At 39.8% G+C, this 24,112-nt stretch overlaps 1 protein-coding gene across 1 annotated transcript in view; it reads left to right on the top strand.

The window, feature by feature from the left end:
* APC7 (tetratricopeptide repeat (TPR)-containing protein) overlaps window positions 1–24,112 on the top strand; it is a 316,090-nt gene that overhangs the window by 131,888 nt on the left and 160,090 nt on the right. Inside the window, exons 4-6 of the mRNA XM_089801665.1 lie at window positions 16,787–16,924; window positions 17,046–17,108; window positions 18,884–18,999. Coding sequence (XP_089657791.1) covers window positions 16,787–16,924; window positions 17,046–17,108; window positions 18,884–18,999 — 317 coding nt within the window. The remainder of the gene's footprint in view (window positions 1–16,786; window positions 16,925–17,045; window positions 17,109–18,883; window positions 19,000–24,112) is intronic.

The following is a 24,112-nucleotide window of genomic DNA, read 5'->3' as shown; positions in this document are numbered from 1 at the left end:
TGCAGGAGAATTTAATTCTGGCACAACAAGCTGAACGCTGACGAAGATTTCAGAAGATTGCCGACAGAAACCGAATTGCAGAGGAATTGTTGGAGGAGACTTGGCAGCGGGTGGAATTGGTGGAAGAAGCATGGGAGGAGTTCTTGAATTTGTGTTCGCCGAGGGAAGAAAATTCCGACGGAAGAGCATCAACTCGCACGGCTCGCAGTGCCGATGGAGCACGAGCGTGGAGTGACCTCTTCGTCTAGGATAGACTTCCGCGGGAAACAATTTTGGTGGATCCTTCTTCTTCACCACTGTTCGCAGCTATCGACACCTCCAGTGTGGGAGTGCAGACCGCCGATGCTGGAGTTCAGACTGCCGGTGTAGGAGTTCAGATCGCCGGTGTGGGAGTACAGACTACCGGTGTGGGAGCGCCGACCGCCGGTGTGGGAGTGCCGATCGCTAGTGGAGTGCAGACCTCCGGTGTGACAGTGCAAACCTCCTGTGTTGTGATGGCGGGACCCAAAGAAAAGCTGCTGAAATTTGAAGGCGATGGTACAATCGACCCCATCGGACATTGTAAGACATGTGAGACGATCTGGCGGGCAAATGGAATCACAGATGCCGACGAATGGGTCAAGCAATTTTCGGCAACCCTACGGGGTGTCGCGATTGATTGGTTTTCGGATACGGATCCACAAAAGCTGGATACCTGGGATAACATTAAAAAGGAGTTCCTGGCGGAATTTAAACTCTTGCGGGATGATAATGAAATCGTAGCAGAGATTTTCAATACCAAACAGGGGAAGCATGAAACTGTACTCGTCTACGCCAGGAGATTAAAAGACTTAATAAACAAAATGGAAAGTAAGCTAGCGGACGGATTGCAGAAAAGATGGTTTGTGGACGGCCTATGCTCGAAGTTGCGGAGGAAAATGAAAATTGTGCCACCGTCATCATATGTGGACGCGTATAACAGAGCACTGGACCTTGAACGTGAGCAGAAGACAAAGAAGAAGAAAACTAGCTCCTTTGATTCGGATGACGACGAGCCTGACGGAGATGATAGTAGCGACGACGAAGGCAGCAACAAGAAGGTTCGTGCCCTACAGAAGGATATGGTTCGCATGATGGAGTTGAAAAACATGCAGAAGGAGCCAAAAGGTAGTGAGCTATGGTGCACGGAATGTAAGACCGACGGTCATACTAAAGGATTGTGTCCAAAGAACCAATTCTGTGACATCTGTCAGATCATGGGACATTCGACAAAAGATTGCCACTTCAACATGAAAACAAGAGGATCTCCGCAGGTGCTTCTCACACAGGAGGCTTCCTCGTCAGGTGGCAACGGAAACACGAATGCCCCCGGCGCTACATTTGGAGGATACAGGAATAATCGGCGTGGACAAAATAACAACAATAACAATGCCAATACGAGCAGAAGCTGGATCCAGTATGATGCAAACGGACGATCGATTATTCAGTGCCGAGCATGTAACTTGTGGGGGCGTTTTGCGGGGGAATGTCACAGCAAATACACCTCAACTATTGTGCCGATGGTGCGGACCCGGCGATCATGACGACTCAAAATGTCCAAAATCCAGAGTGAACTTGATCACTGTTGGAGCGGATGAAGAAGTTCTGGCAATTACGTAGCAACAAGACAAAGAATACTTGGACCCCGCCGAAGGAAAGAAGAAATGTGCGGCAGCACGGGCGGAGGTTGGAAAAGTATCTCAAGCAGTAACACCTTCGGACACCGGCGGCACTTCAGCAAGGAATTCCGCAGAGCAAAACATAGTACGACAAATTTTGCAAACGGAAGTGCAAGTAAAGGTAAGTGACTTGCTTTTCACCATGCCCCAACTTCGATCTGCTTTTTCAAATATGGTAGGAGAATTAAGCCTCGAGAAGGAAAAGTCACCAAGAGAACCGAGTCGACGAAACGAAAAGGAAATTGTTACAGGAGGAGAAGATCAAATGTTGCTGGCGCTGACATCCGGACGACACCCTGCAGTTGTCGAGATGGGGATACTTGGACATGTTCTCACAAACACCATAGTGGAGGGAGGGTCCGGCGTAAATGTATTGCCAGAAGAAACTTGGAGGAAACTTAGACAGCCGACACTGTGGCCTCCAAGGTTTCCGCTACTGACCGCCGATCAACATTGTATTAAACCACTGGGTATTTTCGTGGCACAGCCAGTAACCATTGGCACCCAACCGTTCCTGATGGATTTCGTGGTGATTCCATTAAAAAGGAAAGGCTATGATGCCATCTTGGGCCGCGGATGGCTTATCGAAGCAAGAGCTCGACACGGCTAGAAGAAGAACACTTTATCCCTCGAAAGTAAAGGCCGGCGATTCGTCATTGATCTGCATACCCAAATGGTAGGGGAAGAGGCCCTGTCGTCAGATTCTGAGGGAGAGGAGGATGAAGGTAGACGACGGATGGAACCGGATCAGGAGGGCGTCCTCTGATTGGACGGGGGAACAACGGATGACGACTTGGATTCCGTCAATGGTCTCTACCACTGGCAAATGGAGGACTATGAAGTATTTCACAGCTGCAATGTTCTGTCAATTGAGAACGAATATCCGAAGGAGTTTAGTGAAGTAAAGGAGGGGGAGGCACTGGTGGATGTCACACCCGCCCATGCATTCAGTGAAGGAGGGACAATCAAGTATAATGAAGCTACGCTGCAAAAAATGAATTTGGGGGACGAGGCAGAGCCGAAGAACATACTAGTCGGAGATAATTGGGACCTAGTACTCAAGGCCGCGACATTCAAGATATTTATGGACTACAAGGATGTATATGCATGGACATACAAAGACCTCAAAGGAGTACCGCCGGAATTGTGTGTGCACCGCATCCTGCTGGCGGAAGGAGCTGTACCTGTACGAAAGCAACCCTACAGGATGAATAGGAACTATGCCGCACGGGTTACGGAGGAAATCAACCGGATGCTAGAAGCTGGCATTATCTTCAAGGTATAGAACAACGAATGGGTGTCACCGATAGTCATTTCATTGAAGAAGGATACTATTCAGATCTGGATATGCGTTGATTTTAGATGCCTGAATGCAGTGACGATCAAAGATCCTTTTCCGATTCCTTTCACAGATAGCATTCTGGAGGAGGTTTGTAGGGCATGAAATCTACTCTTTAATGGACGGGTACTCCGGATACAATCAGATTTCTATAGCGGAGGAGGATAAGTTGAAGACAACGTTTGTTGTCGAAGATGGGGTTTACGCGTACAACCGGATGCCTTTTGGGTTGTGTAATGCACCGGCCACATTCCAGCGGATTATACTGCATATCTTTGACAAGATGTTTGTGCGAAATTTCAAAGCCTTCTTGGATGATTGGTCAATATTTAGCACGAAGGACGGAGACCTGGCAGCACTTGGTGAGTGTATGGAGAGATGTCGCAGGGCCCGGTTAGCATTGAATTCCAAGAAGTGCAGGTTCATGGTTCCGCACGGCAGATTGCTCAGACACATTGTCTGTAAGGAAGGATTAAAGACAGATCCCGACAAGGTGAGAGTCATTCTGGAAATGCAACCATCTACTAATATGACGGAGGTAAAATCTTTTCTCGGGCATATAGGTTATTATCGGAGATTTATTAAAAATTTTGCTAAGGTGTCCCAACTGTTAGATAAGCTAACCTGCAAGGAAGAATCATTTAGATGGGAGAAAGAGCAGGACGAGGCATTTGAAGGGCTGAAGGTACGACTAGCTACGACACCCATCCTGGCATATCCGGATTGTAATAAAGAATTTCATGTTCATATGGATGCCTCCAACGATGCGATCGGCGCAACCCTAGCACAGACTGGTAATCACGGACTGGATCATCCAATATACTTTGCAAGCCGGTTGCTCTCAAAGGCCGAGCAAAACTATAGCACGACTCAAAGAGAAGTCTTGGGAATGGTTTATGCTATGCAAAAATTCCGTCATTATTTGCTTGCTACACCATTTGTGTTTTATGTTGATCACCAGGCCCTGTTGTACATGATTAACAAACCCGTCATCCAAGGGAGGATCAGCAGATGGCTACTACTATTGCAGGAATTCACTTTCAAAATCATTGTTCGGCCAGGAAAGAAACATGTCAGTGCCGACCACCTGTCGCGGATCAGAACAGGGGAACCAGCGGAGGGTGTGAATGATGACTTCCTTGATGCACAGCTGTTTCAGATTGGCGTATTGCTGGAATGGTACAGGACTATTAGCGAGTACCTGTCAACAGGACAGTTTCCCACGGGGATGTCACCAAAGGATAGGAGCAAGTTGATAATCAGGAGTCGTACATTTCAATTGATCAATGGGTTGCTCTGCAAAATGGGGCCGGATCATATTCTTCGGCGGTGTGTATTGGAAGAAGAGATACCGTAGGTGTTAAAAGAAGCACATGAGGGTCCCGCGGGAGGACACATGGGACTCGACACCACTGCACGAAAGATATTACTCGCAGGACTCTGCTGGCCGACGGTGTATAATGATGCGCGCGAATGGGTCGTCGGATGTGACACTTGCCAACGGGCTGAAAAGCCGTTGAAGAGAGATTTCATGCCACTTCAACTCTCTCATGCGCAGGAACTTTTTGAGAGATGGGGACTAGATTTCATTGGACCACTGAGGGTGACCAAGACTCGACGGTGCCGCTACATCATTGTTGCAACGGAGTACCTGACCAAGTGGGTGGAGGCCCGTGTGTTACTAGATAACTCAGCCGTCAGTACCGCAAAATTTATTTATGAACAAATCATCACAAGGTATGGAATCTCGTTACAATTAATAAGTGATAGGGCAGGTCATTTTGTTAATCATGTTATTCGACTGCTCACCACTCAGTTCAAGATTTATCATTCACTGTCGAGTCTGTACTATCCAAGAGCAAACGGGCAGGCAGAGGCCACCAATAAAATTCTAGTATCCATCATCTACAAATCCTGCGCGGTGGAAGGTGTCGATTGGGAGAACTTACCTGCTGCCCTCTGGGCGTACCACACGGCATACAAGGTGACGACAGGGCACACACTATTCCAGTTAATGTTTGGACAGGAAGCAGTGGTTCCAGCAAAATTCATGATTCCAAGTCTCTGAATAGCGTTGGAAAACAAATTTGATGATGACGGAAGCTTACAAGAGCGATTGAATAATTTGAATAAACCGGAGGAGAAACGGTTGTTGGCACAATGGGTGACGGAAGTGGCGCAGAACAGACGCAAGCTCTGGCATGATAAGCATCTGAAACGCAGCAGATTCTAGCCGGGACAGTTAGTATTGAAGTATGATGGCCGTAATGAAATCAAGCCGGGCAAATTCAAAGTGCGATGGATTAGACCATATCAGATCCGAGAAATTGCCGACATTGGGGCAGTCAAACTGGCAACCTTGGACGGACAGGAGATAGCTCAGTTAGTTAACGGATCCAAGTTGAAACCATATCGTGCAAGAAAGTTCTCGCCGTCATTGAATCCTCCATCGTCGTCATTACAACACTCTCTGGCGGCAACGTCGTCCGAAGGTACCCTTGTTATTTGATGTGTTCGAATTTAAAAAAAATAAAATAAAAAAAAGAGCAGGTGTATGAGTTACGTCGCCAACAGCACACTTCTGGGACGCCCCCTTCTCTCTAGTGTGCAGGGACCTTACACCCGTGGAAAGGGAGACAACGGTTCAGGGGACAAAGTGCAGAGGGCTTCGCAGAGACTTTATTCGAGAGGGTCATTGGCGTTGTATCATGGACGTCATCAAGAGCAGGTTGATAAGCGCCACCCGGGCCTCAGATATCGCATTACCATAGATTGTGTTTATGAATGGTATCATGCAGGGAGTGGTATATGAGTGGGCCTCAGTACTTGCCAACAGGATGGAGGAATTCATGACGCTTCAGCACCGAACATTTTTTATGCCGCACCATGCCATCGGGTTGTTTCTAGAGGCTGCAGCTAGCCAGATTCCAATGGATGTCTTTGAGGCTCCTCCAAGGGGCAAGTTGGTAGACGGGGAGCCTCCCATATTCTACTGGTGACACTTAGATACAGGAGAATCAGCAGCAGGTCACAAGAAAGTACTCCGTGAATTGGCTCCTTCCGGAGAGATAGATAGCGGACGGGAGGGCACTTCGATGAGTGACGAGGCTGAGTCTGTGGAAGAAGAGGTGAGCAGATCGGCGGAAGTTGATTGTGAGGCAGCAGGTAGTGGGCCCACATTCTTTACCCCTCCTCAGCTGTCAACTTCTGCGCACTTGACTACCTTTTCGACAGTCATTCCGGCGTTTGGTCAGCGCCGTGCCTCGGTCCTTATGACTCCTCCAGCGGAGGCAGATGTCCCACGGACAGTGACGGAGGTGGCCCCACAGGCACTGACGGATGATGTCCCACGAACAATGACGGAGGTGGTTCCACAGACAGTGACGGATGCCGTCCCACGGATAGTCGCCGAGTCATTGCCGACGGTTGTAGCGGAGGGGATTCCAGTTGTACCAGCAGATGTCATCGTCGCAGTCACACCGAGAGCACAGTTGCCGTCGCCACAGTCTGAGTCGCAGGTTCAGTTGGAGGTCATTGATTGTGATGCAGTGGTCACCGTTTCATCATCCTTTTTAGCAGAGGCCGAGTCAGCCCAGCCAGTACCGGCGACGAACATGGAGCTTGCGCAGTTTGACCAACCGGAGGTGATGGATAGAGCTAGTGAGTTTTTGAGGCAGCAGTTTCGACTCACTCCGGCGAAGCGGGGTCTGTCCATTCAGTCTCCTAGGCGTTCAGGAACATCACCAGCAGTACCAGAGCCTCAGCTTCAGGAGGAGGAAATGCCACATGCCGTGGTTGTGCCAACAACAGAAAGGGCAACACCGGATGTGGGCTTGGCTCCTGCTGATGAGGAGAACAGTGATGCAGAATGGTCGTTGGAGGCCTTCGCCAAGGAGGACTATGGGTCAGATGAGGACAGGTGCCGGGATTACCTCAGGACTATGAAGTCTGCATTGAAGAAGGGACACGATGTGGCAATTCAGGCCCTGACTCGGTGGAGGGAGTGGCACTTGATCAGAGCGTATATCCGTGGGATTTGTCCTCGGCGATTTCAGACTTGCTTTATAGACAGGGGTTGGCCGCCGACGGAAACAGCTGAGATGTTGGCAGATTGGGCCACTGAGCCGGAGTTGGGACCCAGTGACACTCCTATGATGAAGCTGGCACATGAGATTGTGGGACTATACAAAGATGTTTACTACGGTCGTCGGCGTGCGGAGGCGAACAGGGTTGCAGCAGAGAGATCATTGGTAGCTGAGATTGAGGCTAGATAGAAGCTAGCCGCCGACTTGGTCGACCAGCAGGCAGCATGGGCCGCAGAGCGGGCAGCACTACTGGCAGATTTGGCAGCAGCAGTGCAGGAGAGGGACGTGGCTAAGCAAAGTACGGAGGCAGCGGTTCGAGATAAGGATGCGACTGAGCACAAGATGCAGTTAGCTAGGACACAAGCCATGGATGCGGCACTTATTCTAAAGGAGGCCCTCGAAGTTAATTCTCAGATTCAAACAGATCTTTGTATCAGGACAGAGAAGTCGTATGAGTTACGTCGCCAACAACACACTTCTGGGATGCCCCCTTCTCTTTAGTTTCTTCTGTGGTCTGTAAGTTGTCTCCTAATTTTGTTAGTTGTCAAGAGACGACTGTTTTTTTGGGGGGGATGGTGTTATCTGACTGGATGGCTCCGGCGATATTTTGTATTTTGTAGCCGACGGTTTGGCGGTGTTTTTGTATTCTGGAGCCGACGATCCGGCGGTGTTTCTGTATTTTGTAGCTGACGTCATCGGTAAATAGTTTGTAGCGGATAGAATAATTGTGACTAACGGACTCCTTCGGGAAGGTTCGGCGGTAGTATTTATATCCCGTCTGGGATCATTGTAAAGCATCATTCACTTACTATTGCGAATATTATTTTGCTATTCATGGTCATTGTCTGTATGCGTTGATTTCTTTACCTATACGGTAAACAACCCTCAATGGAATAGAGAGATCACATATAATTTTTTGAAAAAATCATCAAGAACTCTAGCACATTTGCAAGCACATCGTTTTCCCTAGAAACCCTAGGTGCAACTCAGAGCATAATGCAAGAAACTGCAACTCTATCAAAAATTGTCAAAACATTTTTGTCGAAGGCTAAAGGCCAAAATTTTGTAGAAAAGTCATCAAAGCCTTGATTTGGAAAAACAATGGTAAAAACCCAAGTTTTTTTAAATCATCTGAAAAATAGTTAATCCACAACATCGAGAAAAACAATTTTCTAGGGGGCTAATTTTGAGCAAAACCCTTTTAAAAGAAAATCATGACTTTTATCAAATAAATATGCAAAATCTAGATAAGAATCACATTTTTCTAGGTTGTCTATTCGGGTTCAAATTCTAGTTTGGGGTCAAACAATTTGTTTGCTGCTAAGGCAAAATTTTGAAATGAGGTTTGGAGTCATTTGGGCTCGTTAGAACAAAAAATGAAAATATTAATTATGTGTGTAGATATGTATGTATGTAGCCTAGAAGCATGAATCAAGATTAGAATGTGCCATAGAAACATAAAAACAACAAGAACGCCATAACCTTGTAATCATAGCATCGTATCAACATCAAAATATTAATATAATAATATTGAGCTTAAGTATCATTGTTTTGACTTTCAACAATTTGATATATATACAAAATTCCAATTGTCTATTGGATTCTAGAAATCTTCTTCTTTTGCATCATTAAAGGCATTTGTTTATTTGAAAACCGTGCAAATGCCAATGGGATCAACCACATTAATAACACTCACTTTCCATGACCTCAAATGCTAGACCTCATAGGCGAACTAGACGAAAACCAAGTACCAGTTAAAATCCAACCCCATTCCAACCCTAAAATAGGAAAAGTTGGTAACTTCACATTTATTAGAAAAATCGTGGCAAACCAGAGATGTTGGTTAGAAAAAATCCCCAAACACAAACAAAAGAAAATAAAAAACCCTAAAACACCCTGGTTGGGTCAGCAATAAAAAATTCAAATCTGTAGTGTAAAAACAATCACAATCCACAGATCCTAAACGACACAAATGATTTTAGGTACAAGCAGAAATGCTGCTCAAAAACCACTATCGCACAATGAAATGCTCATAACAAGCATAGAAAATCGTCGTCAGGACCTCATATAGATACATGATCAATATAACTATAAATATATAAACATATAAACAAATACAATTATATATACACCCTAAGAACAACGTATAAAGAATTTACAAAAAGCAAGTAAAAAGAGGGTGGCCCTCTATTGGCTTGCCCTGTTGTTGTAGGAAACATATTTGACGACCCTTATTGGTGACAAACAAATTAATAAGCTCCCCTGCATTGTAACCAAAGCACCTACATGGATATCGAAGTTGGGAAAGCATGCTTGGATCCATACAAACCAGTAGGCCACCATACATATGCACTTCACACATTTATATTGGCATAAGTCAACAACAGTTTGAAAACAAAAGTCTCCTCTTTGCAGACACCACTCAGCTACAGAGGGACCTATTGCCCACTAAGCAGGGGTTAATGGGGCAAATTTAATATGAATGAGATCCATTGTGTTACATAGAATATAGAAAGGTATAATTATGTATGGGTGTATTTATTATTTCTATATATTATTAGTTATCTTTTTTTTTTATGGGTAATTGGCCAAAGCCTAGATTATTTATTATAATTTACTAAGATTAATTCTTAGTATGTGTTACACTTGAGCATATTAGAACCCAACATGTCATAGATGAGAGAGTCACAAGTTACAGTGTGTTATAGGCTCTTGCCTAGACTATTATCTATTATTGAATATATATAAAATGAAGAGTTATTTTATAATTGTTCAAAATGTATATACATGTATATACACATTTAGAAGATACATGTATTTGTTATTAGATTAATAACATTAATTTCTAATATTATCATTATAATTAATTATCCCCAATACTATTTGATATGAAGCATACTATCTTATCAGGGAGAAGCCTATGACAAAATACTACAACTTAAAGATGCATAATTAATGCTATCAGTAAATCATGGGTAAGCCAATAAGAACTCTTGTATTAGTATGTAGTGGATAAGGAGTGTGCATAAGGGGAACAGTAAATTTACCATCCATTATGATATTTAATACATGGGGAATATTGACCTTATCTAGAATAACTAATCATATTAAGTGATGACTCTTACAAGTTAGTTTAAATATGATAAATTCCACCAAGAATCAAATTCTAAAAGGGTCCATTTGCATTCTAGGACTATTCTAAACCCAACTAGAAAGAGAGTTCATCAGAGCATGATATTTTCATCATGCAGGGGAAAGAGTTAAGAAGATAATATTAGATAAGATAACTTTAATAATGTCCATCAAGAGACCACAAGTGGATCTCAAGGACTAAAGAGATCACAAGAGGGCCGCAACCAACAGTGAGAACACCAAATGGTGTCCACAGGAAGAGCAAAATAGGAAAGCTAAAAGCAAAAACCAACAAGCAAAGAGACAAAGCAAGAAGAAACAAGAGCCTAAGTAATTCTCACAAGCGATAAGTAGCAAAGGACTGAGGGATACAGTCTGAGACGAGGTCACGTCATGGTCTTGGCCTGTCTCGAGTAGCGGCTAGACATACGGTGATGTTGTCAAGTATACCCACTACGCCCACTACGAGGTCTCACAAATCTAGTGTGGCTCAACGAAGTTGAGAAAAGGCCAAGCAAACTCTTCATCCCACGAACAGGAGGCCCAGGAGAGGAGTTGAATGAGCTAAACATAATCATGTCTTAGCGGGCTTTGATAGTCAAGAGTGTGACAACGGAGGCGCAAGGCTTCCTCCAGATAAAGTGCAAGACATCGTTGATTAGTGTGTTCGAAGAAAGAGGATAGGCTCTCGCACCCCCTGAATAAATAGTAGAATCTCCCCTTGATCTCATAGTACATGGGGCAACAAAAAATATAACGTATCTCAAACTCCACCTTCCTGAGAGAGCAAAGGTGGAAAATCCTATCCTTTATGTCAACCTAGTGATACGTCTGATCCCAAGGAGAGGTGGAGGTCATGAGTTAGTGACAAGTGAGGTACAAAGGCCAAATGATGATCCCATCAATCTCCATATAGTGCTCAGTTTAGAAGGCCATTCTCGATTAGAGTCCCCTAGGAGGATTACTCCAAGTTTTGATAATGTACTATTTGTAGATTGTTGAAGTATAGATTCAGTCAAAGTAATACTAAACATTTGAATCTGATCTTATGATTATATTGAAGGAAAAAATAATAGATACATATACCTATATATATGTATACACATGTGCATACATATATATAGTTATATATATGTGTGTGTGTGTGGAATTAATATCACTACGACTGATTCTTATCAAGCTTCACTTGTTATTAATCATATTGCTATCATCGATTCTTATCAGGATTTATACATTGGTTATCATATGTATCGGGCATGATTACTGCTGCCGATCTTTAACATTGATATTATAGTTTAAGCTTCTAATTTTCTCTATCACAATTGCTTCTAGTCAAAGCTTCAAATCCATTTTCTTCTTTTATTCACTTTTCTCCCAAATTAGTACTACACTATAAAAGTTATGTTTGCACAAGTTTGGCAGAGCTTTCTTGCAAACAACAAAAGATGATTTTTACAATGAGAGGACACTATATAAGCAAAGGAGTTGAGAAAAAAGTGGGAGCAACTCAACAAACTTTGACCCAATCAAAATAGGTGAAAGAAATTATCGGATTACATGTCAATGAGGACATGTAATCAGAATTACATATAGTTACATAATTTAATGCAATTTGTTCTCTTATACAAACATGAAAAACACTTACAGAAAATTTTGAGGCTGTTTATTTTGAATGAATCAATGCTATATATTATCAAGAAAGGCCTTGTACTTGATGATGCAATCCCAGATGATCACAAGATTAGGAGTTCTCTTATTTTGTGCTACTGTGCTCACCTTGATAACCATGGTGTTGCATCTTTTGATAGCCTCTGACTCTCTTTGATGAACTGGATGTTGTCATTTGAAAACTTAATGTGATCAAATTTTTTCTCGTTCAAGTTGTTAGGAATTCTCCTTTGTAGATTCACACATACTGGAATCTCTAACACTTTGAAAACCTTATCGATGCTGTTCGGATGTAAACTCGGAACAACTTTCTATGAGCACCTTTAACTCTTTTTTTGTTTGTTTGTTTGTTTTGGAGCAAAGTGCTTGGTGCATTCCTGCACGAACTTAGGTTCTTGGACAAACATTGGGAAAATGAAAATCAAATGAATAATTTCTTCCTGAAAATCAAAGCATGTCTTCTTGACGGGATGTCTTTGTTCTTTGAAGAAATTCTGACATATTTTGAAGAGTGCGCCACAACATGAAGATGAAAACATCCTCCAATGAGATTGGATCCATGAAAACTTTTGGATTTGAGTTACAATGACGAATCCATGAGGGATGATTGTTTGAAGTATAGATTAGATACTTATGGAACACATACGATGGCTGGAAATGAACTGGAAAGCATATGTATTTGGGCAAAAAGGGCCAAAATTAGACGGATTGCATGTGGGCAAAGATGGGCTTTTGTGGGTATGGCCAAGAATGCAAATTGGGATGCATATGGATGTGTGCAAATGGCAAATTTGGTGTTTAAAACTCTGACCTTTACCAAAATCAGGTTCTGTAGATGTAATCACATGTAAAGTGATTTACATGTAATTATTACTTTATGTAAACATGTAATCAGGTTCGAAGGATGGAATTATATGTAAGTGGGTATGGAGGATAGGTTTGTATGTAAATGCGTATGAAGGATGAGATTACATGTAAATGTGGATGGTGGATGGAATTACATGCAATTGCTCTTGGAATGTAATTGCATATATTGGGAAATGGATGCAATTTGCTTTGGCATGTGTTGGTGGAAAGTGAAAGGATATAATATGCACTTGCATGAAAAGGTAAAATGTGAATGGATGCAATATGTACTTGCATTCTTGGGAATAATTCTTCAACTTTCTTCCATAAAAGGGAAACCAAACAAGCGGACAAACAACAAGCAAACCTATGCACAAAACAAAAACATACCTTTGGTTTCAAACATGACAAAATATCAAGTTGCTTTCCTATATGCAATTTCGAAATTGGAATTTGGGGAAATTCCAAGCATTCGAAAATTGAAGTTTTCATCTTATTTAAAGGAAATTTGCAAAATGCATGGCATGTCTTTGAACAAGTGTATAATGATAAGCCAAAATATGTAACAAAATAGCAAAGGTTTGATAAATTTTACTTATTTGTAGGTCAAAGAGCCAAATGTGGAAGATAAATAGGTTTGAATCTTCAAACTACTTCTTGACCTTTTCAAAACTTGCAAATGCAAAACAATATGCTCAAACACTTGGTCGTTTTTGCATGAAATGGGCAGAATACAAGCCCCAAAACCTTCAAAATCCAAAACGTTTTTGTATGTAATGTGTTCATGAGGCATTTTTAATAAAAACGTGCCTTCTTGATGCAAAGACATGGATCGTTTTTGAAGTAATAAGTCAGAAACGTGATTGTTAAATGCCAAAACAAGCTGCCAAATGCAAAAACGTGCCCTTGCTGTTGGTTTGTTTGAGCTGGAAATGCATTTTTATTGCCTTCAAATGCAGTGTCGTGAGCTGGAAATGAAGATCTCTGGGTCTGTTTCGATAAAAATGTGCCCTATTTTTGCCAAAACATAACATGTTTTTGCCTTATAAATGTAAAAGCGTGCTCCATAAATGCATTTGCATACATTGAAATGCAGAAACGTGGGTTTCCAATGACAAAACGTGTATGAGAATCCGATTTTTTGGGCGTTTTTAACAAACACTTGGCTCTAAAATGCATATATATTGGTCGTTTTTGACTTGAGAATGCAAAAATGTCTTCCGCAAATGGTAAAACATGGATCCAAATGCTTATCAATTTCAAAATCATCCCTGTCCTCAAACCCATGCAATTCTAAAACCTCCTCATGTTGGACCATCATAAAAGTTCCTCACCTAAAACAATCAACATCAAATCAATAAAATACATGTTGAAGAAGATGAAGAAAAGGACTTCGATGTTGAAGAAGTATTCATTTCTCCTTTGGCAGCCTCAACACCTGCTAGTTCAAGGCATGAAAAATTGAGTTATATTAGGAGAGGGAAGAGGAAGTGTTGGAATCACCGTTGCCGTTATACCAAAAGTTTGACCTATTAATGAACATCACAATGATCGGAGACAAGGATCCATGGGAGGGGGTTAAGCACATGTCACAAATCCATTGGTCTATGCTGAACGATAGCTTCACCTAGAAAGGATGGAGGCACCAATCTCCCAACAATTCCCCTCTCAGCATGACCCGAGGGATTTGATCTCGTAACCCAGTGCTCTAATGCGACTTGTTGGAATCACCGTTGCCATTACACCAAAAGCTTGAGCTATTAATGAACGTCACAATGACCAGAGACAAGGATCCATGGGAGCCGGTTTAACACATGTCACAAATCTATTGGTCTATGCTGAACGATACCTTCACCTAGGGAGGATGGCAGCACCAACCTCCCAATAGGAAGATTTAGTCTTTAGATTTCTGTTTTTCACTTTTGGACATATCATTACATCTAATTTTGTAAAGATTTATAAACTTTTGCTGCTGTTATACATTTTAATGTTTGTAACTATGATGAAACTTACAATAATGAGTGTTTGAGTTTCATATGACGTGTAATATATCAATTATGGCACTTATGCTCTCTAAATGTATTAGTGTCTTTGTGTTTTTATGTAAAATTACAGTTTTTTTCTTTTGTCAAGCCCTTGCCCAGTCCTTTTCGGAGGAGTCTTCTCCAAGTCCAAGTCCATATTTTTTGTTTGCCGAGTGCGAGGTGAGTCCGAGTTTTTCAACTATGGTTAGGACAATAAATGAGGCAAATTGAATGTTATTTCATCAACGTTTGTGGGGTTTGATGGTTGTTTGTAGAACATGTATGAGATGCATGAATGCTTGTAACTTCCGGTATGTAAACAAATAAGATTCAATTTGTGAGTGAATTGGAGAAATTGGTTCATGATTCGTTTGCACTTAAGATTTATGCATTGCACATTGTGTAGAGGATGCAACAATGTCTGATGATTGATTTACATAGTTACACCATCCTGTGGGACGACAGGACAGGGGGACAAGTTTCCGAGACGGGGGGATAGAAGGGCCTTGATTTGGGGATGGCGGGGGGACGGCAGTGGGGGACGGGGGAGGGGGGGTGGCTGGGGAAGTAGGGGTGTATATGCTATACATATGATACTTAAAATGCTAGTTATGAAAAGATGTACTACAATTATACAACATAAGATATAAAGATGTAAAAAACTTAAACATTGAACATTGATTTGAAATTTTGAATTGGAACATCATGATTCATGATCAAATGACAATTAATGAAAATTGGACATCAACAAATGAAAGAGTGTCAAATTATATAATTTTAAATTTATAATATATATCAGTCTTCAGAAATAGAAATGCAAATGCGAATAAAAATGAAGAATAAAAGGCTTTTGAACAAAGGAGGAAGGAATGGGCCCCACATCCCATTATTAAAAAAATAGAACCAAAAAAAATTTAAATAATGCCTTATTTTAATTTTAAAAAAAATTTCCCCCATCTTGTTGCTGTGGGAGACGTCTTGGCCTCCCCCCACATCCACTGGGGAAATGGAGACGTCTCGGAGACGTCTTGCCGTCTTTGATGGAGGTGGTGCTGCTCAAGACATCGTCCCCCAGTCTCGGGTGCGGCCCGGGTTTGATGGGGGGATGCGTCCCCGTGTTACACTGTTGATTTGTCAAGAAAGAATATTCACTGAAACAAAATTCTACAAAATTGGTGCTAGAAGCACAGTGTGCACTAAGGCATTTAGAGAAGAGGGCACTAGTTTTGCCAATTTTAATGGGAATCAAATACTTAAAAGTAGGTGTGCAAAAACCATGACTTTATGCATAACTGTTAATGTCTAAATATGCTTGGACTTCCTGATTTTGAGAAAACACTAAATCTTTAAATTTTTTAAAGGGAAATATTACTTTCAAAGATGAGATGTGTACACCAAAAGGTTTATGAGTCGATTACTTCTTATATAACTCTTCTATTTTTCCTAATATAAATGTATAATCAAAATTTCAGATGAAGTCTATAAAATTGGGGCTAGAAGCACGGTTTGCACTAAGGCATGAAGGGAAAAGGGCACCAGTTTTCCCAATTTTAACAGGAGTCAAATACTTCAAAGGAGGAGTGCAAAAATCATGACCTTATGCACCTTCTGCATAAGTATAAATGTCTAAATAAGCCTGGACTTCTTGATTTTGAGAAAACGCTAAATTTTTAAAATGTTTGAAAGGAAGACTACTTTCATGCCAAAAGGTTTATGAGTCAATTATTTATTCCGTAACTCTTTTGTATTTTTTCTAATATAAATGTAAAATCAAAATTTCAGATAACAGCATTAGTCATTTCTCATACTTCTCATTTTTAAATGTTTAATGTTCATGTATAAATGGTACTTATCAAACTTTTCCAGTTATTAGTGTTCTGCTACCTGTTTTATTTTATTCTTACATTTCTGTCAAGCTTTGTATCCTTCTCTAGATGCTACAGTATACCTAGGTGCTTGAGTACTGAGAACATTAATATTTGCTATGTTTGACAGAATGTTTACAGAACAGCATATCATTGTTCCAAGCTTATTCCTAAGCAAAGTGTAAGTGGATCAAGAAATATTTTGCCTACGGGAAATAGGACATCTTCAACAAATCCTATCCATTTTTCACCCTTTAATGAGAATGAGGTAATAAATGGAGTTTGACATTGCCCTGTCTCTTTGTTTCTGTCTCACCAACATTTGTTTAAAAGAAAACGAGTTAGATTGTCTTCTTATTTTGGTGGCATTTTAATGACATTTGTTTCAGGTTAAATTCAAAATTGGGCTTTGTCATATGGAACTCCGTGACATCAGAGCAGCTCTCACTGAGGTCTCTCTCTCTCTCTCTCTCTCACACACACACACACACACGTCATTTGTAGCTGCTTTCAAGCAATCAATATTTATGTGCATTTTGAAGAGGGCATTTAGAGATTAAATGTTTTGTAAAATAACAATATGTGATGCTGTATATATATATTCTTAAATTACTTCTAAATCAAGTCTGCAACTCCATTCCAGGATGGTTCTTTTAGGACTACTTTGTTTGTTATAAATTCACTTACATGACCAATAATGAAAGATTCAAATCCTCGAAGTGCTAAAATAACAGAAATGAAAGAAAAAATAGCAAAAACCAAAATAAAAGTCTGGAAAAGAGTTACATTCCTTTTAATTTCAGTTATTAAATCTGTAGGATCAGTCAAAGAATACATGAAAGAAGTTGAAATCAACAGACAGAAAAGTCGATGAATGAAGGGAGAAGTGCATAATCATAAATGTGAAATACAGTGATATTTTTGCTTTTCCAGGCTACAATCTGTTTCTTTGTTCCACCAGGTGAGTCTACTTTCACATCACCTGGAAAGTACTGGCCCATAACTTTCCAATACGTTATTGTGTGAATAAATTTCCAACCTTTCTCAGCTTGTGAGTATGGAGTCTACTTGAAGAGTTTTTGCACCACGGCTGTGACATCTCCCAAGTTTACAGATGCTTTCTAGTTCATTTTAAGTATGGATTTTCTAGAGGCTGCTCATTTAGTTTCAGTCGCTTTTTGGATTTAATCTTTGTTGGGCAGATTTGTGTTACCTATTTATGTAGTTATTGAAAGACAAATATTATTAGCACACAGTGGTTTGACCGTGTACTTTTGGCAGATGGATTGCAGGGGCACAACATGAAAATTTTCTTTTAGTTTTTGCCAAATGGTTCCATAATCTTATCACATGTTTGTTAAGAGATGAGAAATATCAAATTCAGTAATGGAAAGGGTGCTTGGCTGATGCCTAATTATTGATTTTCCAAGTGTGATAAATTTTAGGATCATTTTTTCGATCATTCTCATATACACCATTACTAGTCTTGCCCAGTGTGGCCATCTTAGTCTACAGGCTCTTTTGTTGTTGCGAAACATCCATCAGCCCAAATTTTTATGTTTTGACTTTAAGACCCCTGGATTGGTCTTCATACCTTGGCTTAACTCGATATAGACCATTCTAGCAAAGTTTAATGTGAGGGTACAATTGATATTGAGGAAGTTTCACTTTTCATTTTTAAATTTTGTTCGACAACCTTTTACTAGTGGTATTTTGAAAGTTGTCTCATATGACATTTGATGCAAATAGAATACTGTGCAACTGAGAATCAACTTTTGAGACCAATTTCCTTGTTTTCCCTGTTATAATGATCTTTTCATTCATCAATAGAAAATAAAAAAGTCTTAGAGTGGATATGGCTGTAATAATATTCTGAGACAATCCATTTGCTGGCCATCTGTAATGGCACTGAACAAGCAATGAAAAGAACCAACTGAAGTTGATGCCATGCACTGAATTAAGGACAGTGACTGAAGGGTGGAAAACTATTTCCACTTAATAGGTATATCTTAATTATCTGTGTAGGAGGCTTTTTTAAAGTATTGCATATTAGCTTTTGAATGTCTGTATTGTAAGCAGGAAGGCAAATCCTTTCACCAGTTTGTTATTTTGGATGGTAGGAAAATTATTTTTCTCCCAACTTTTAACATTAGCAAGTGTTTCAAATTCCTGTAAAATTGCTTTTTTCTTCTGAAAATAAACTTCTATCTGTGTAATGACATTGCAGATGGAGGGCATACCAAGCAAATTAAGAACATTGAGAATAAATCTGACAATGGGTAAATTGTATCGTATGACTAGCTATGATCGTGCAGCATGTATATCTTATAAAGAATGCCTAAGGTTTGATTTCAATTGTCTAGTTTTCATATTATATTTTAAAAGTATTATTTGTTGACAGTTACTTCGCTTCAAATACCTTAATTGACATAGTAATTTATTAGGATCAATTTAGTTTGTCATTGGTATCTGCTACTTCAACATATTTTTTTGTCTAGTCTAGCTGTCCAAATGAACTCGCACTTTGAAAAACATATATAGAAAATGATATCCGCTGTTGCTTATTGTATTTTCTAATAGAATTGATTTTGATATTTTAGGGACTTGAGATGGGATACTTTGTTGATAGTTGCATGAATTAGCTGAATAATAATAATATTGGTGTATGGGTTTTCTAGAGCCTGTGAAGTTCAGGTTTAGAATTGATTTCTTTCAATTATATGCAATCATGATTTTATTTGTCAAAAATTATATGAATACACGTGTGCTAGAGGGATGAGAATAATGGCACAAATGCAGATTATTTGGAGGCCCAAACATCAGATATAAGCAATGTTCACAAACAAAGTAGTCTCAAGATTTGATGGCCTCAAAGGTCAAAGGGAATGACTCCAACTTAAGACTTGGTGTTTTAGGCAGATTGTAGGGTTATTTGATTTGGTCAAGTGTAACTAGTTGCTTCTCAAAATTCCATTGAATGTGAAAATATCCACAGGCCTTTTCATTGCTATGGTGCTTGTCCATTAACATCATTTATTGCAACCCTACTATTTCTTTCATTCAGATTCAGTGTTATGATCTCTCTCTTCATCTTTTTTAGTCTATATAGCCCCATTGCAGTTATAGTAGGAAAAGAGGATGAAGTTTACACGTAAAAGGACAATTCTTTGGATTCTTTGTTTGATAATGTTAGTTTTGATGATGTGGGTTCTTGGGCTGATCTGATGTCTTGTCCATTGAAGTGTTTCACACGTGTTAGAACTAGTAATTGGTGATGACTACATTCTTTCCATACAAGGGGATGTTGGTGGGAAATCTTTGATATGCAAATGTGTGGGAAGATTTCTAATTTTGTAGAAATTTTGCATTAAATAAAATATGTTTGGAGTCTATAGATAAGCCTTCTTTTTCTTTGTTTGATAGTGTTGTGATTTTTAATGGCTTTTGCAAAGTTTTGGTGGATAATTGGACATCATCTATTTGCCCATCCTCCCATACTAATTGTTGCACCTATATATCGGTTTTGCAAAGTCTGTCTAGTTCATATTTCTCTCCATTCCTTCATTCCTTCAATTTGCAGTATTTCAATGGTCATCCGAGCTCCAAATTCTTTGTCCAGACATCCTCTCCTCTTTTATATCCCTATTTCATGTCTATCTTTTGATTCTTTCCCCATTTACAAAGTTTATCCAGGTTTCTTTAGTTTCCATGGCTAGATCTTTACTTCTTTGCATATTTATATTCTCCTTTTCTTGTCTTCTAGTCAAGTTTCATGGTCTTTGCATATTTGCAATGTTTGGTTGGACTTGTTCCAATCCTTGTCCATGTTCCGATCCCCACTTGATTTTTTCTAGCGTTCCTTCTAATGCCCCTTATTTGAAGAATTTTATTGTGCTTTGGGACTTAATGACTTTCTCCATTTGTCTTCGCTATATTCATAGTCTTTTAATTCATACATTCCAATCCCTCATGTTGAGTTATGATGGGCATCTTCTTTCATCCATTTTTTCTTGCAATCCTCTTGGCTTCATGTATGCTAATTGCTTGTTGCTAACTTTCAAGAAAAAATTACCATTGTTGTCAAATAATTGCCATGATTTAGGGATATAAAATTACTAGTACTAAAAAGTCACATGATTTTCATTTTCTGTTTCATTTAGTCTTCTATGGATGAACAACTGCACTTGCAGGTTTTGCACTCTTTGTTATCATCTGTGCATGCTTAACTCCTGGAATGCGGACTATACAATTGGCATTTCCACCCTTTATTGAAGTCTAAATACTTCATTGTTTCTTTATTCTTTGTCTTGCAGTTGTGCCTGAAAGCTGTGTTTATTGGTCCTGTGAATACATGAGCATGAAAATACAAATACAACCATGACCAAGCTTTGAAACATCATGCATGGCTGGAGAGAAAACAAATTTTAGATTCAATTTGAATGTGATCCGGCAATTTCTTAGGGGTAAAGCAATCATTTTATTGCTCATTAGATGGTCAATGAAATCTTTATATACTTGGATGGTCAAGCAAGCTACACAGCAGTGTGACCATTATCTCATATGCCATACTTTATTATGGAAGTGGAGTTGTGTGGTTTTCTGAATATTTTAGCAAATTGACTTGAGAATATGTAAAGGATCTTTTTTTTCAATTTGATGGGTTTTACTAGAGGTATCATCCTTTGGGAAACACCTGCAAGATCAATGTTTTTAACCTCCATGAGTTTCTTCCTAATTCACTGTTTCAGGTTTAGAATCCGATACAATGGTTCCCTGATTTTCTCGTTTATTTGGGTTTGGTATGGCATGGATACAATTATAGTCTTGAACAAAAAAAATGTGCAATGTAAATTATATTTAACCATAGCTAGTATACAATACAAAAAAAAATGTTTTAGCCACATAATGCAACTCTTTAAATAATAATTTAAATTTTTTGGTGCAATGTTTAAATTTTTTTCTTAATTCTCACTAATATATAAAATTGTGTTTTCTTCAATTTTAGTGTCTTAGGGAGCTAGATTCATTGGGATTTTAATTGGAATAGTATGCTCTACTTAGGTTATAAATCTATGATGGACTTGGGCAAGGAATTAAAAAACCAGGACTTGTGCCATTTTGGTTGAGGAATTAGCCTAGAATTGTTACGTGGTTTTGTTGCGACCTTTTTACACCATTGCCTCATTGCAAACGCCCCCTCATTTCAATTGGCAGTAGTGGTGAAATTCATGAGAGTTATGCCATAGATAAGATAAGGTAAATTTATTAATGCCCAACTAATGACCACAAATGGTCAAAGGGATTACTGAGAGATAAATAGGGGCCAACCCACAACAAGGTTATTAAGCAACATCCAAAAGAAGCAACAATAACAATAACAAAAGAATACAAGGGGGGAAGTGGGGAAGCCCCCAGAGTCCTACGAATCCTTGACAACTGTGAAAACTTTCAACATTGAAGGATTGATCACTAGAGCAAGGAGCGCGAAGCTACTCTAAGCTTGTCGTAGAAAATGAGGGCCGTTGTTGGTAAGAACTTACCTTGGGCCACATGGACCTAGGATAAGGGACACAGACATGTAGCTTGGTGCCACACTCTAAGTGAATCTCAATGAAGGGGATGATTATTTGATAAGATGGAGGCCTCACAAGATGTTGGTGTTAGAGGGTGTTGTCCTTGAGTCTACGGACTTCCTAAAGATAAAGGGAAAGACACCTCTAATCCATGTCCCTAAAGAAGGTGGAGAGCAATTGTGCCACTCTAAAGAGATAATAGAGCCTTCCTTTGGTCTCATAGTATAAAGGGCAACGAAAAATAAAATGCAACTCGGGCTCAACCTTCCCGTTGTTGCAAAGTTGACAAACCTTGTGATCTCTATCAATATGATTGTGTGTCTTAGAATGGAGCCAATGAGAACTCACTCTGAAGGAACCAAGGGGGATTTAGAGGGACTAGAGCTAGTGGTGGGATAAGTAGGAAGGGTGGATGATAAGGATGACTTTCAACAACACAAAGTGCTCCACGTAGAAGGCCATCGTAGACCAAAGGCTTATGTGGGGATTGACATAGATTGTGTGGATATACTTTTAGATATCATCTTTGACACACACATTCAACTTCTCTCGGGAAGGAAGAAGATGAGAGAGGGCATCGAGAGAGTACATGAAGGGTTGGGATGATCCATCTCAATTGCAATTGACTCAAGAAGGGTGTAATGTCCCCACTAGTTAGGACAAATAATACCTTCAAAGTAATTGTTAGAATCTATACAATAATAAATCCAACTTTACTACTCTATCTTCTATCCTAACCCCAACCTTAAAGAGGACTCTAGATTGGAATTACTAACCCTTTTGGGGATCTCTGGGTCCAAGGTGATATAATATCAACTCTGGTACCATCCTCTATTACTTCTCGGTCTTCTCTGGAGTACTCTCTTTAAGGTCCTTCCTAGAATAGATAGTGTGGTAAGGAAGTTTAGTTTCCCCCAAAATGCTTAGCAACTAAGGAATGTCCAAAAGTGGTGTATAGAATAAAGATAACCGTAATTCTTAAATTAAAAAAAAAAAAAACAAAGACCATATTTAGAATAAATTTTTAATCATAAGAGCAAACTCAACAATGGGGATGGTCATAATTGAAGATGTACTAAATCACATGCCAATGTGCCTTGCCCATGTGTGATCAGGGTCTAACAATTCCTTGACAATTAAAGTAACAGGGCGGATACACAGTTTTGGTTTGATTAAGAAAACAAAAATGGTGTCTCATTACTCTGGAAGTATCCCTAGGAAAAAACCAGACATATTTAACTCAAGGATTTGGTAACCTGAAAGTATTGAGTGACTTGGGAGTCATAAAAATTGGTGGTAGCATTGGCTTTAACTTGCGTAAACAAGAATATTGACCATACTGATGACAAGGAGAAACAAGAAAGCAATGATAATTACAGCTAAAAACTGTCCCATAGAGAGGGATCAATTCAAAAGATAGGAGAGGGAATTGATTCTATAGGAGAGGAAAAACTCTATATAAAGATTGTCTTTATCCTTTCTTCACAACAAGAACAAGAACAAGAACAAGAGTCAAGAAAGATAGATGCAAGCAATTAATCAAGCAAATGCTCAACATCTTTAAGACATTCTTCTTCCTTTCCATCAAGCATTGTGGCGAATTACAATATCCAACATTCAAGGCTTTGGTTAATGATTTCCTATAAGATTTTTCTTGGATTTCAACCTAATGCATCAACACCTGTGATCACATCCAAAGAGGCATTGCATTGTCAAGATATAAGGTGATTTAAGTTAAGGAGCAGTAACAAGATTTGTCAAAGTTTTGTTAGAAAGTGCTAGGTCCATGTCACCATTGGCGAATTGCATCTAGAAGGTCAACTTGTCTCGGTCATTTTACCTCAAATTTGGCATGGTGAGTTCATAGCCTTTGTGTCTCTAAT

The sequence above is a fragment of the Cupressus sempervirens genome, chromosome 9 (assembly GCF_028749045.1).
Source record: "Cupressus sempervirens isolate cs-2001-9-10 chromosome 9, ASM2874904v1, whole genome shotgun sequence".
Lineage (NCBI taxonomy): Eukaryota > Viridiplantae > Streptophyta > Pinopsida > Cupressales > Cupressaceae > Cupressus > Cupressus sempervirens.
The sequence above is the reverse complement of the archived record's forward strand: the minus strand, read 5'-3'. Positions and strand labels throughout refer to the sequence as shown.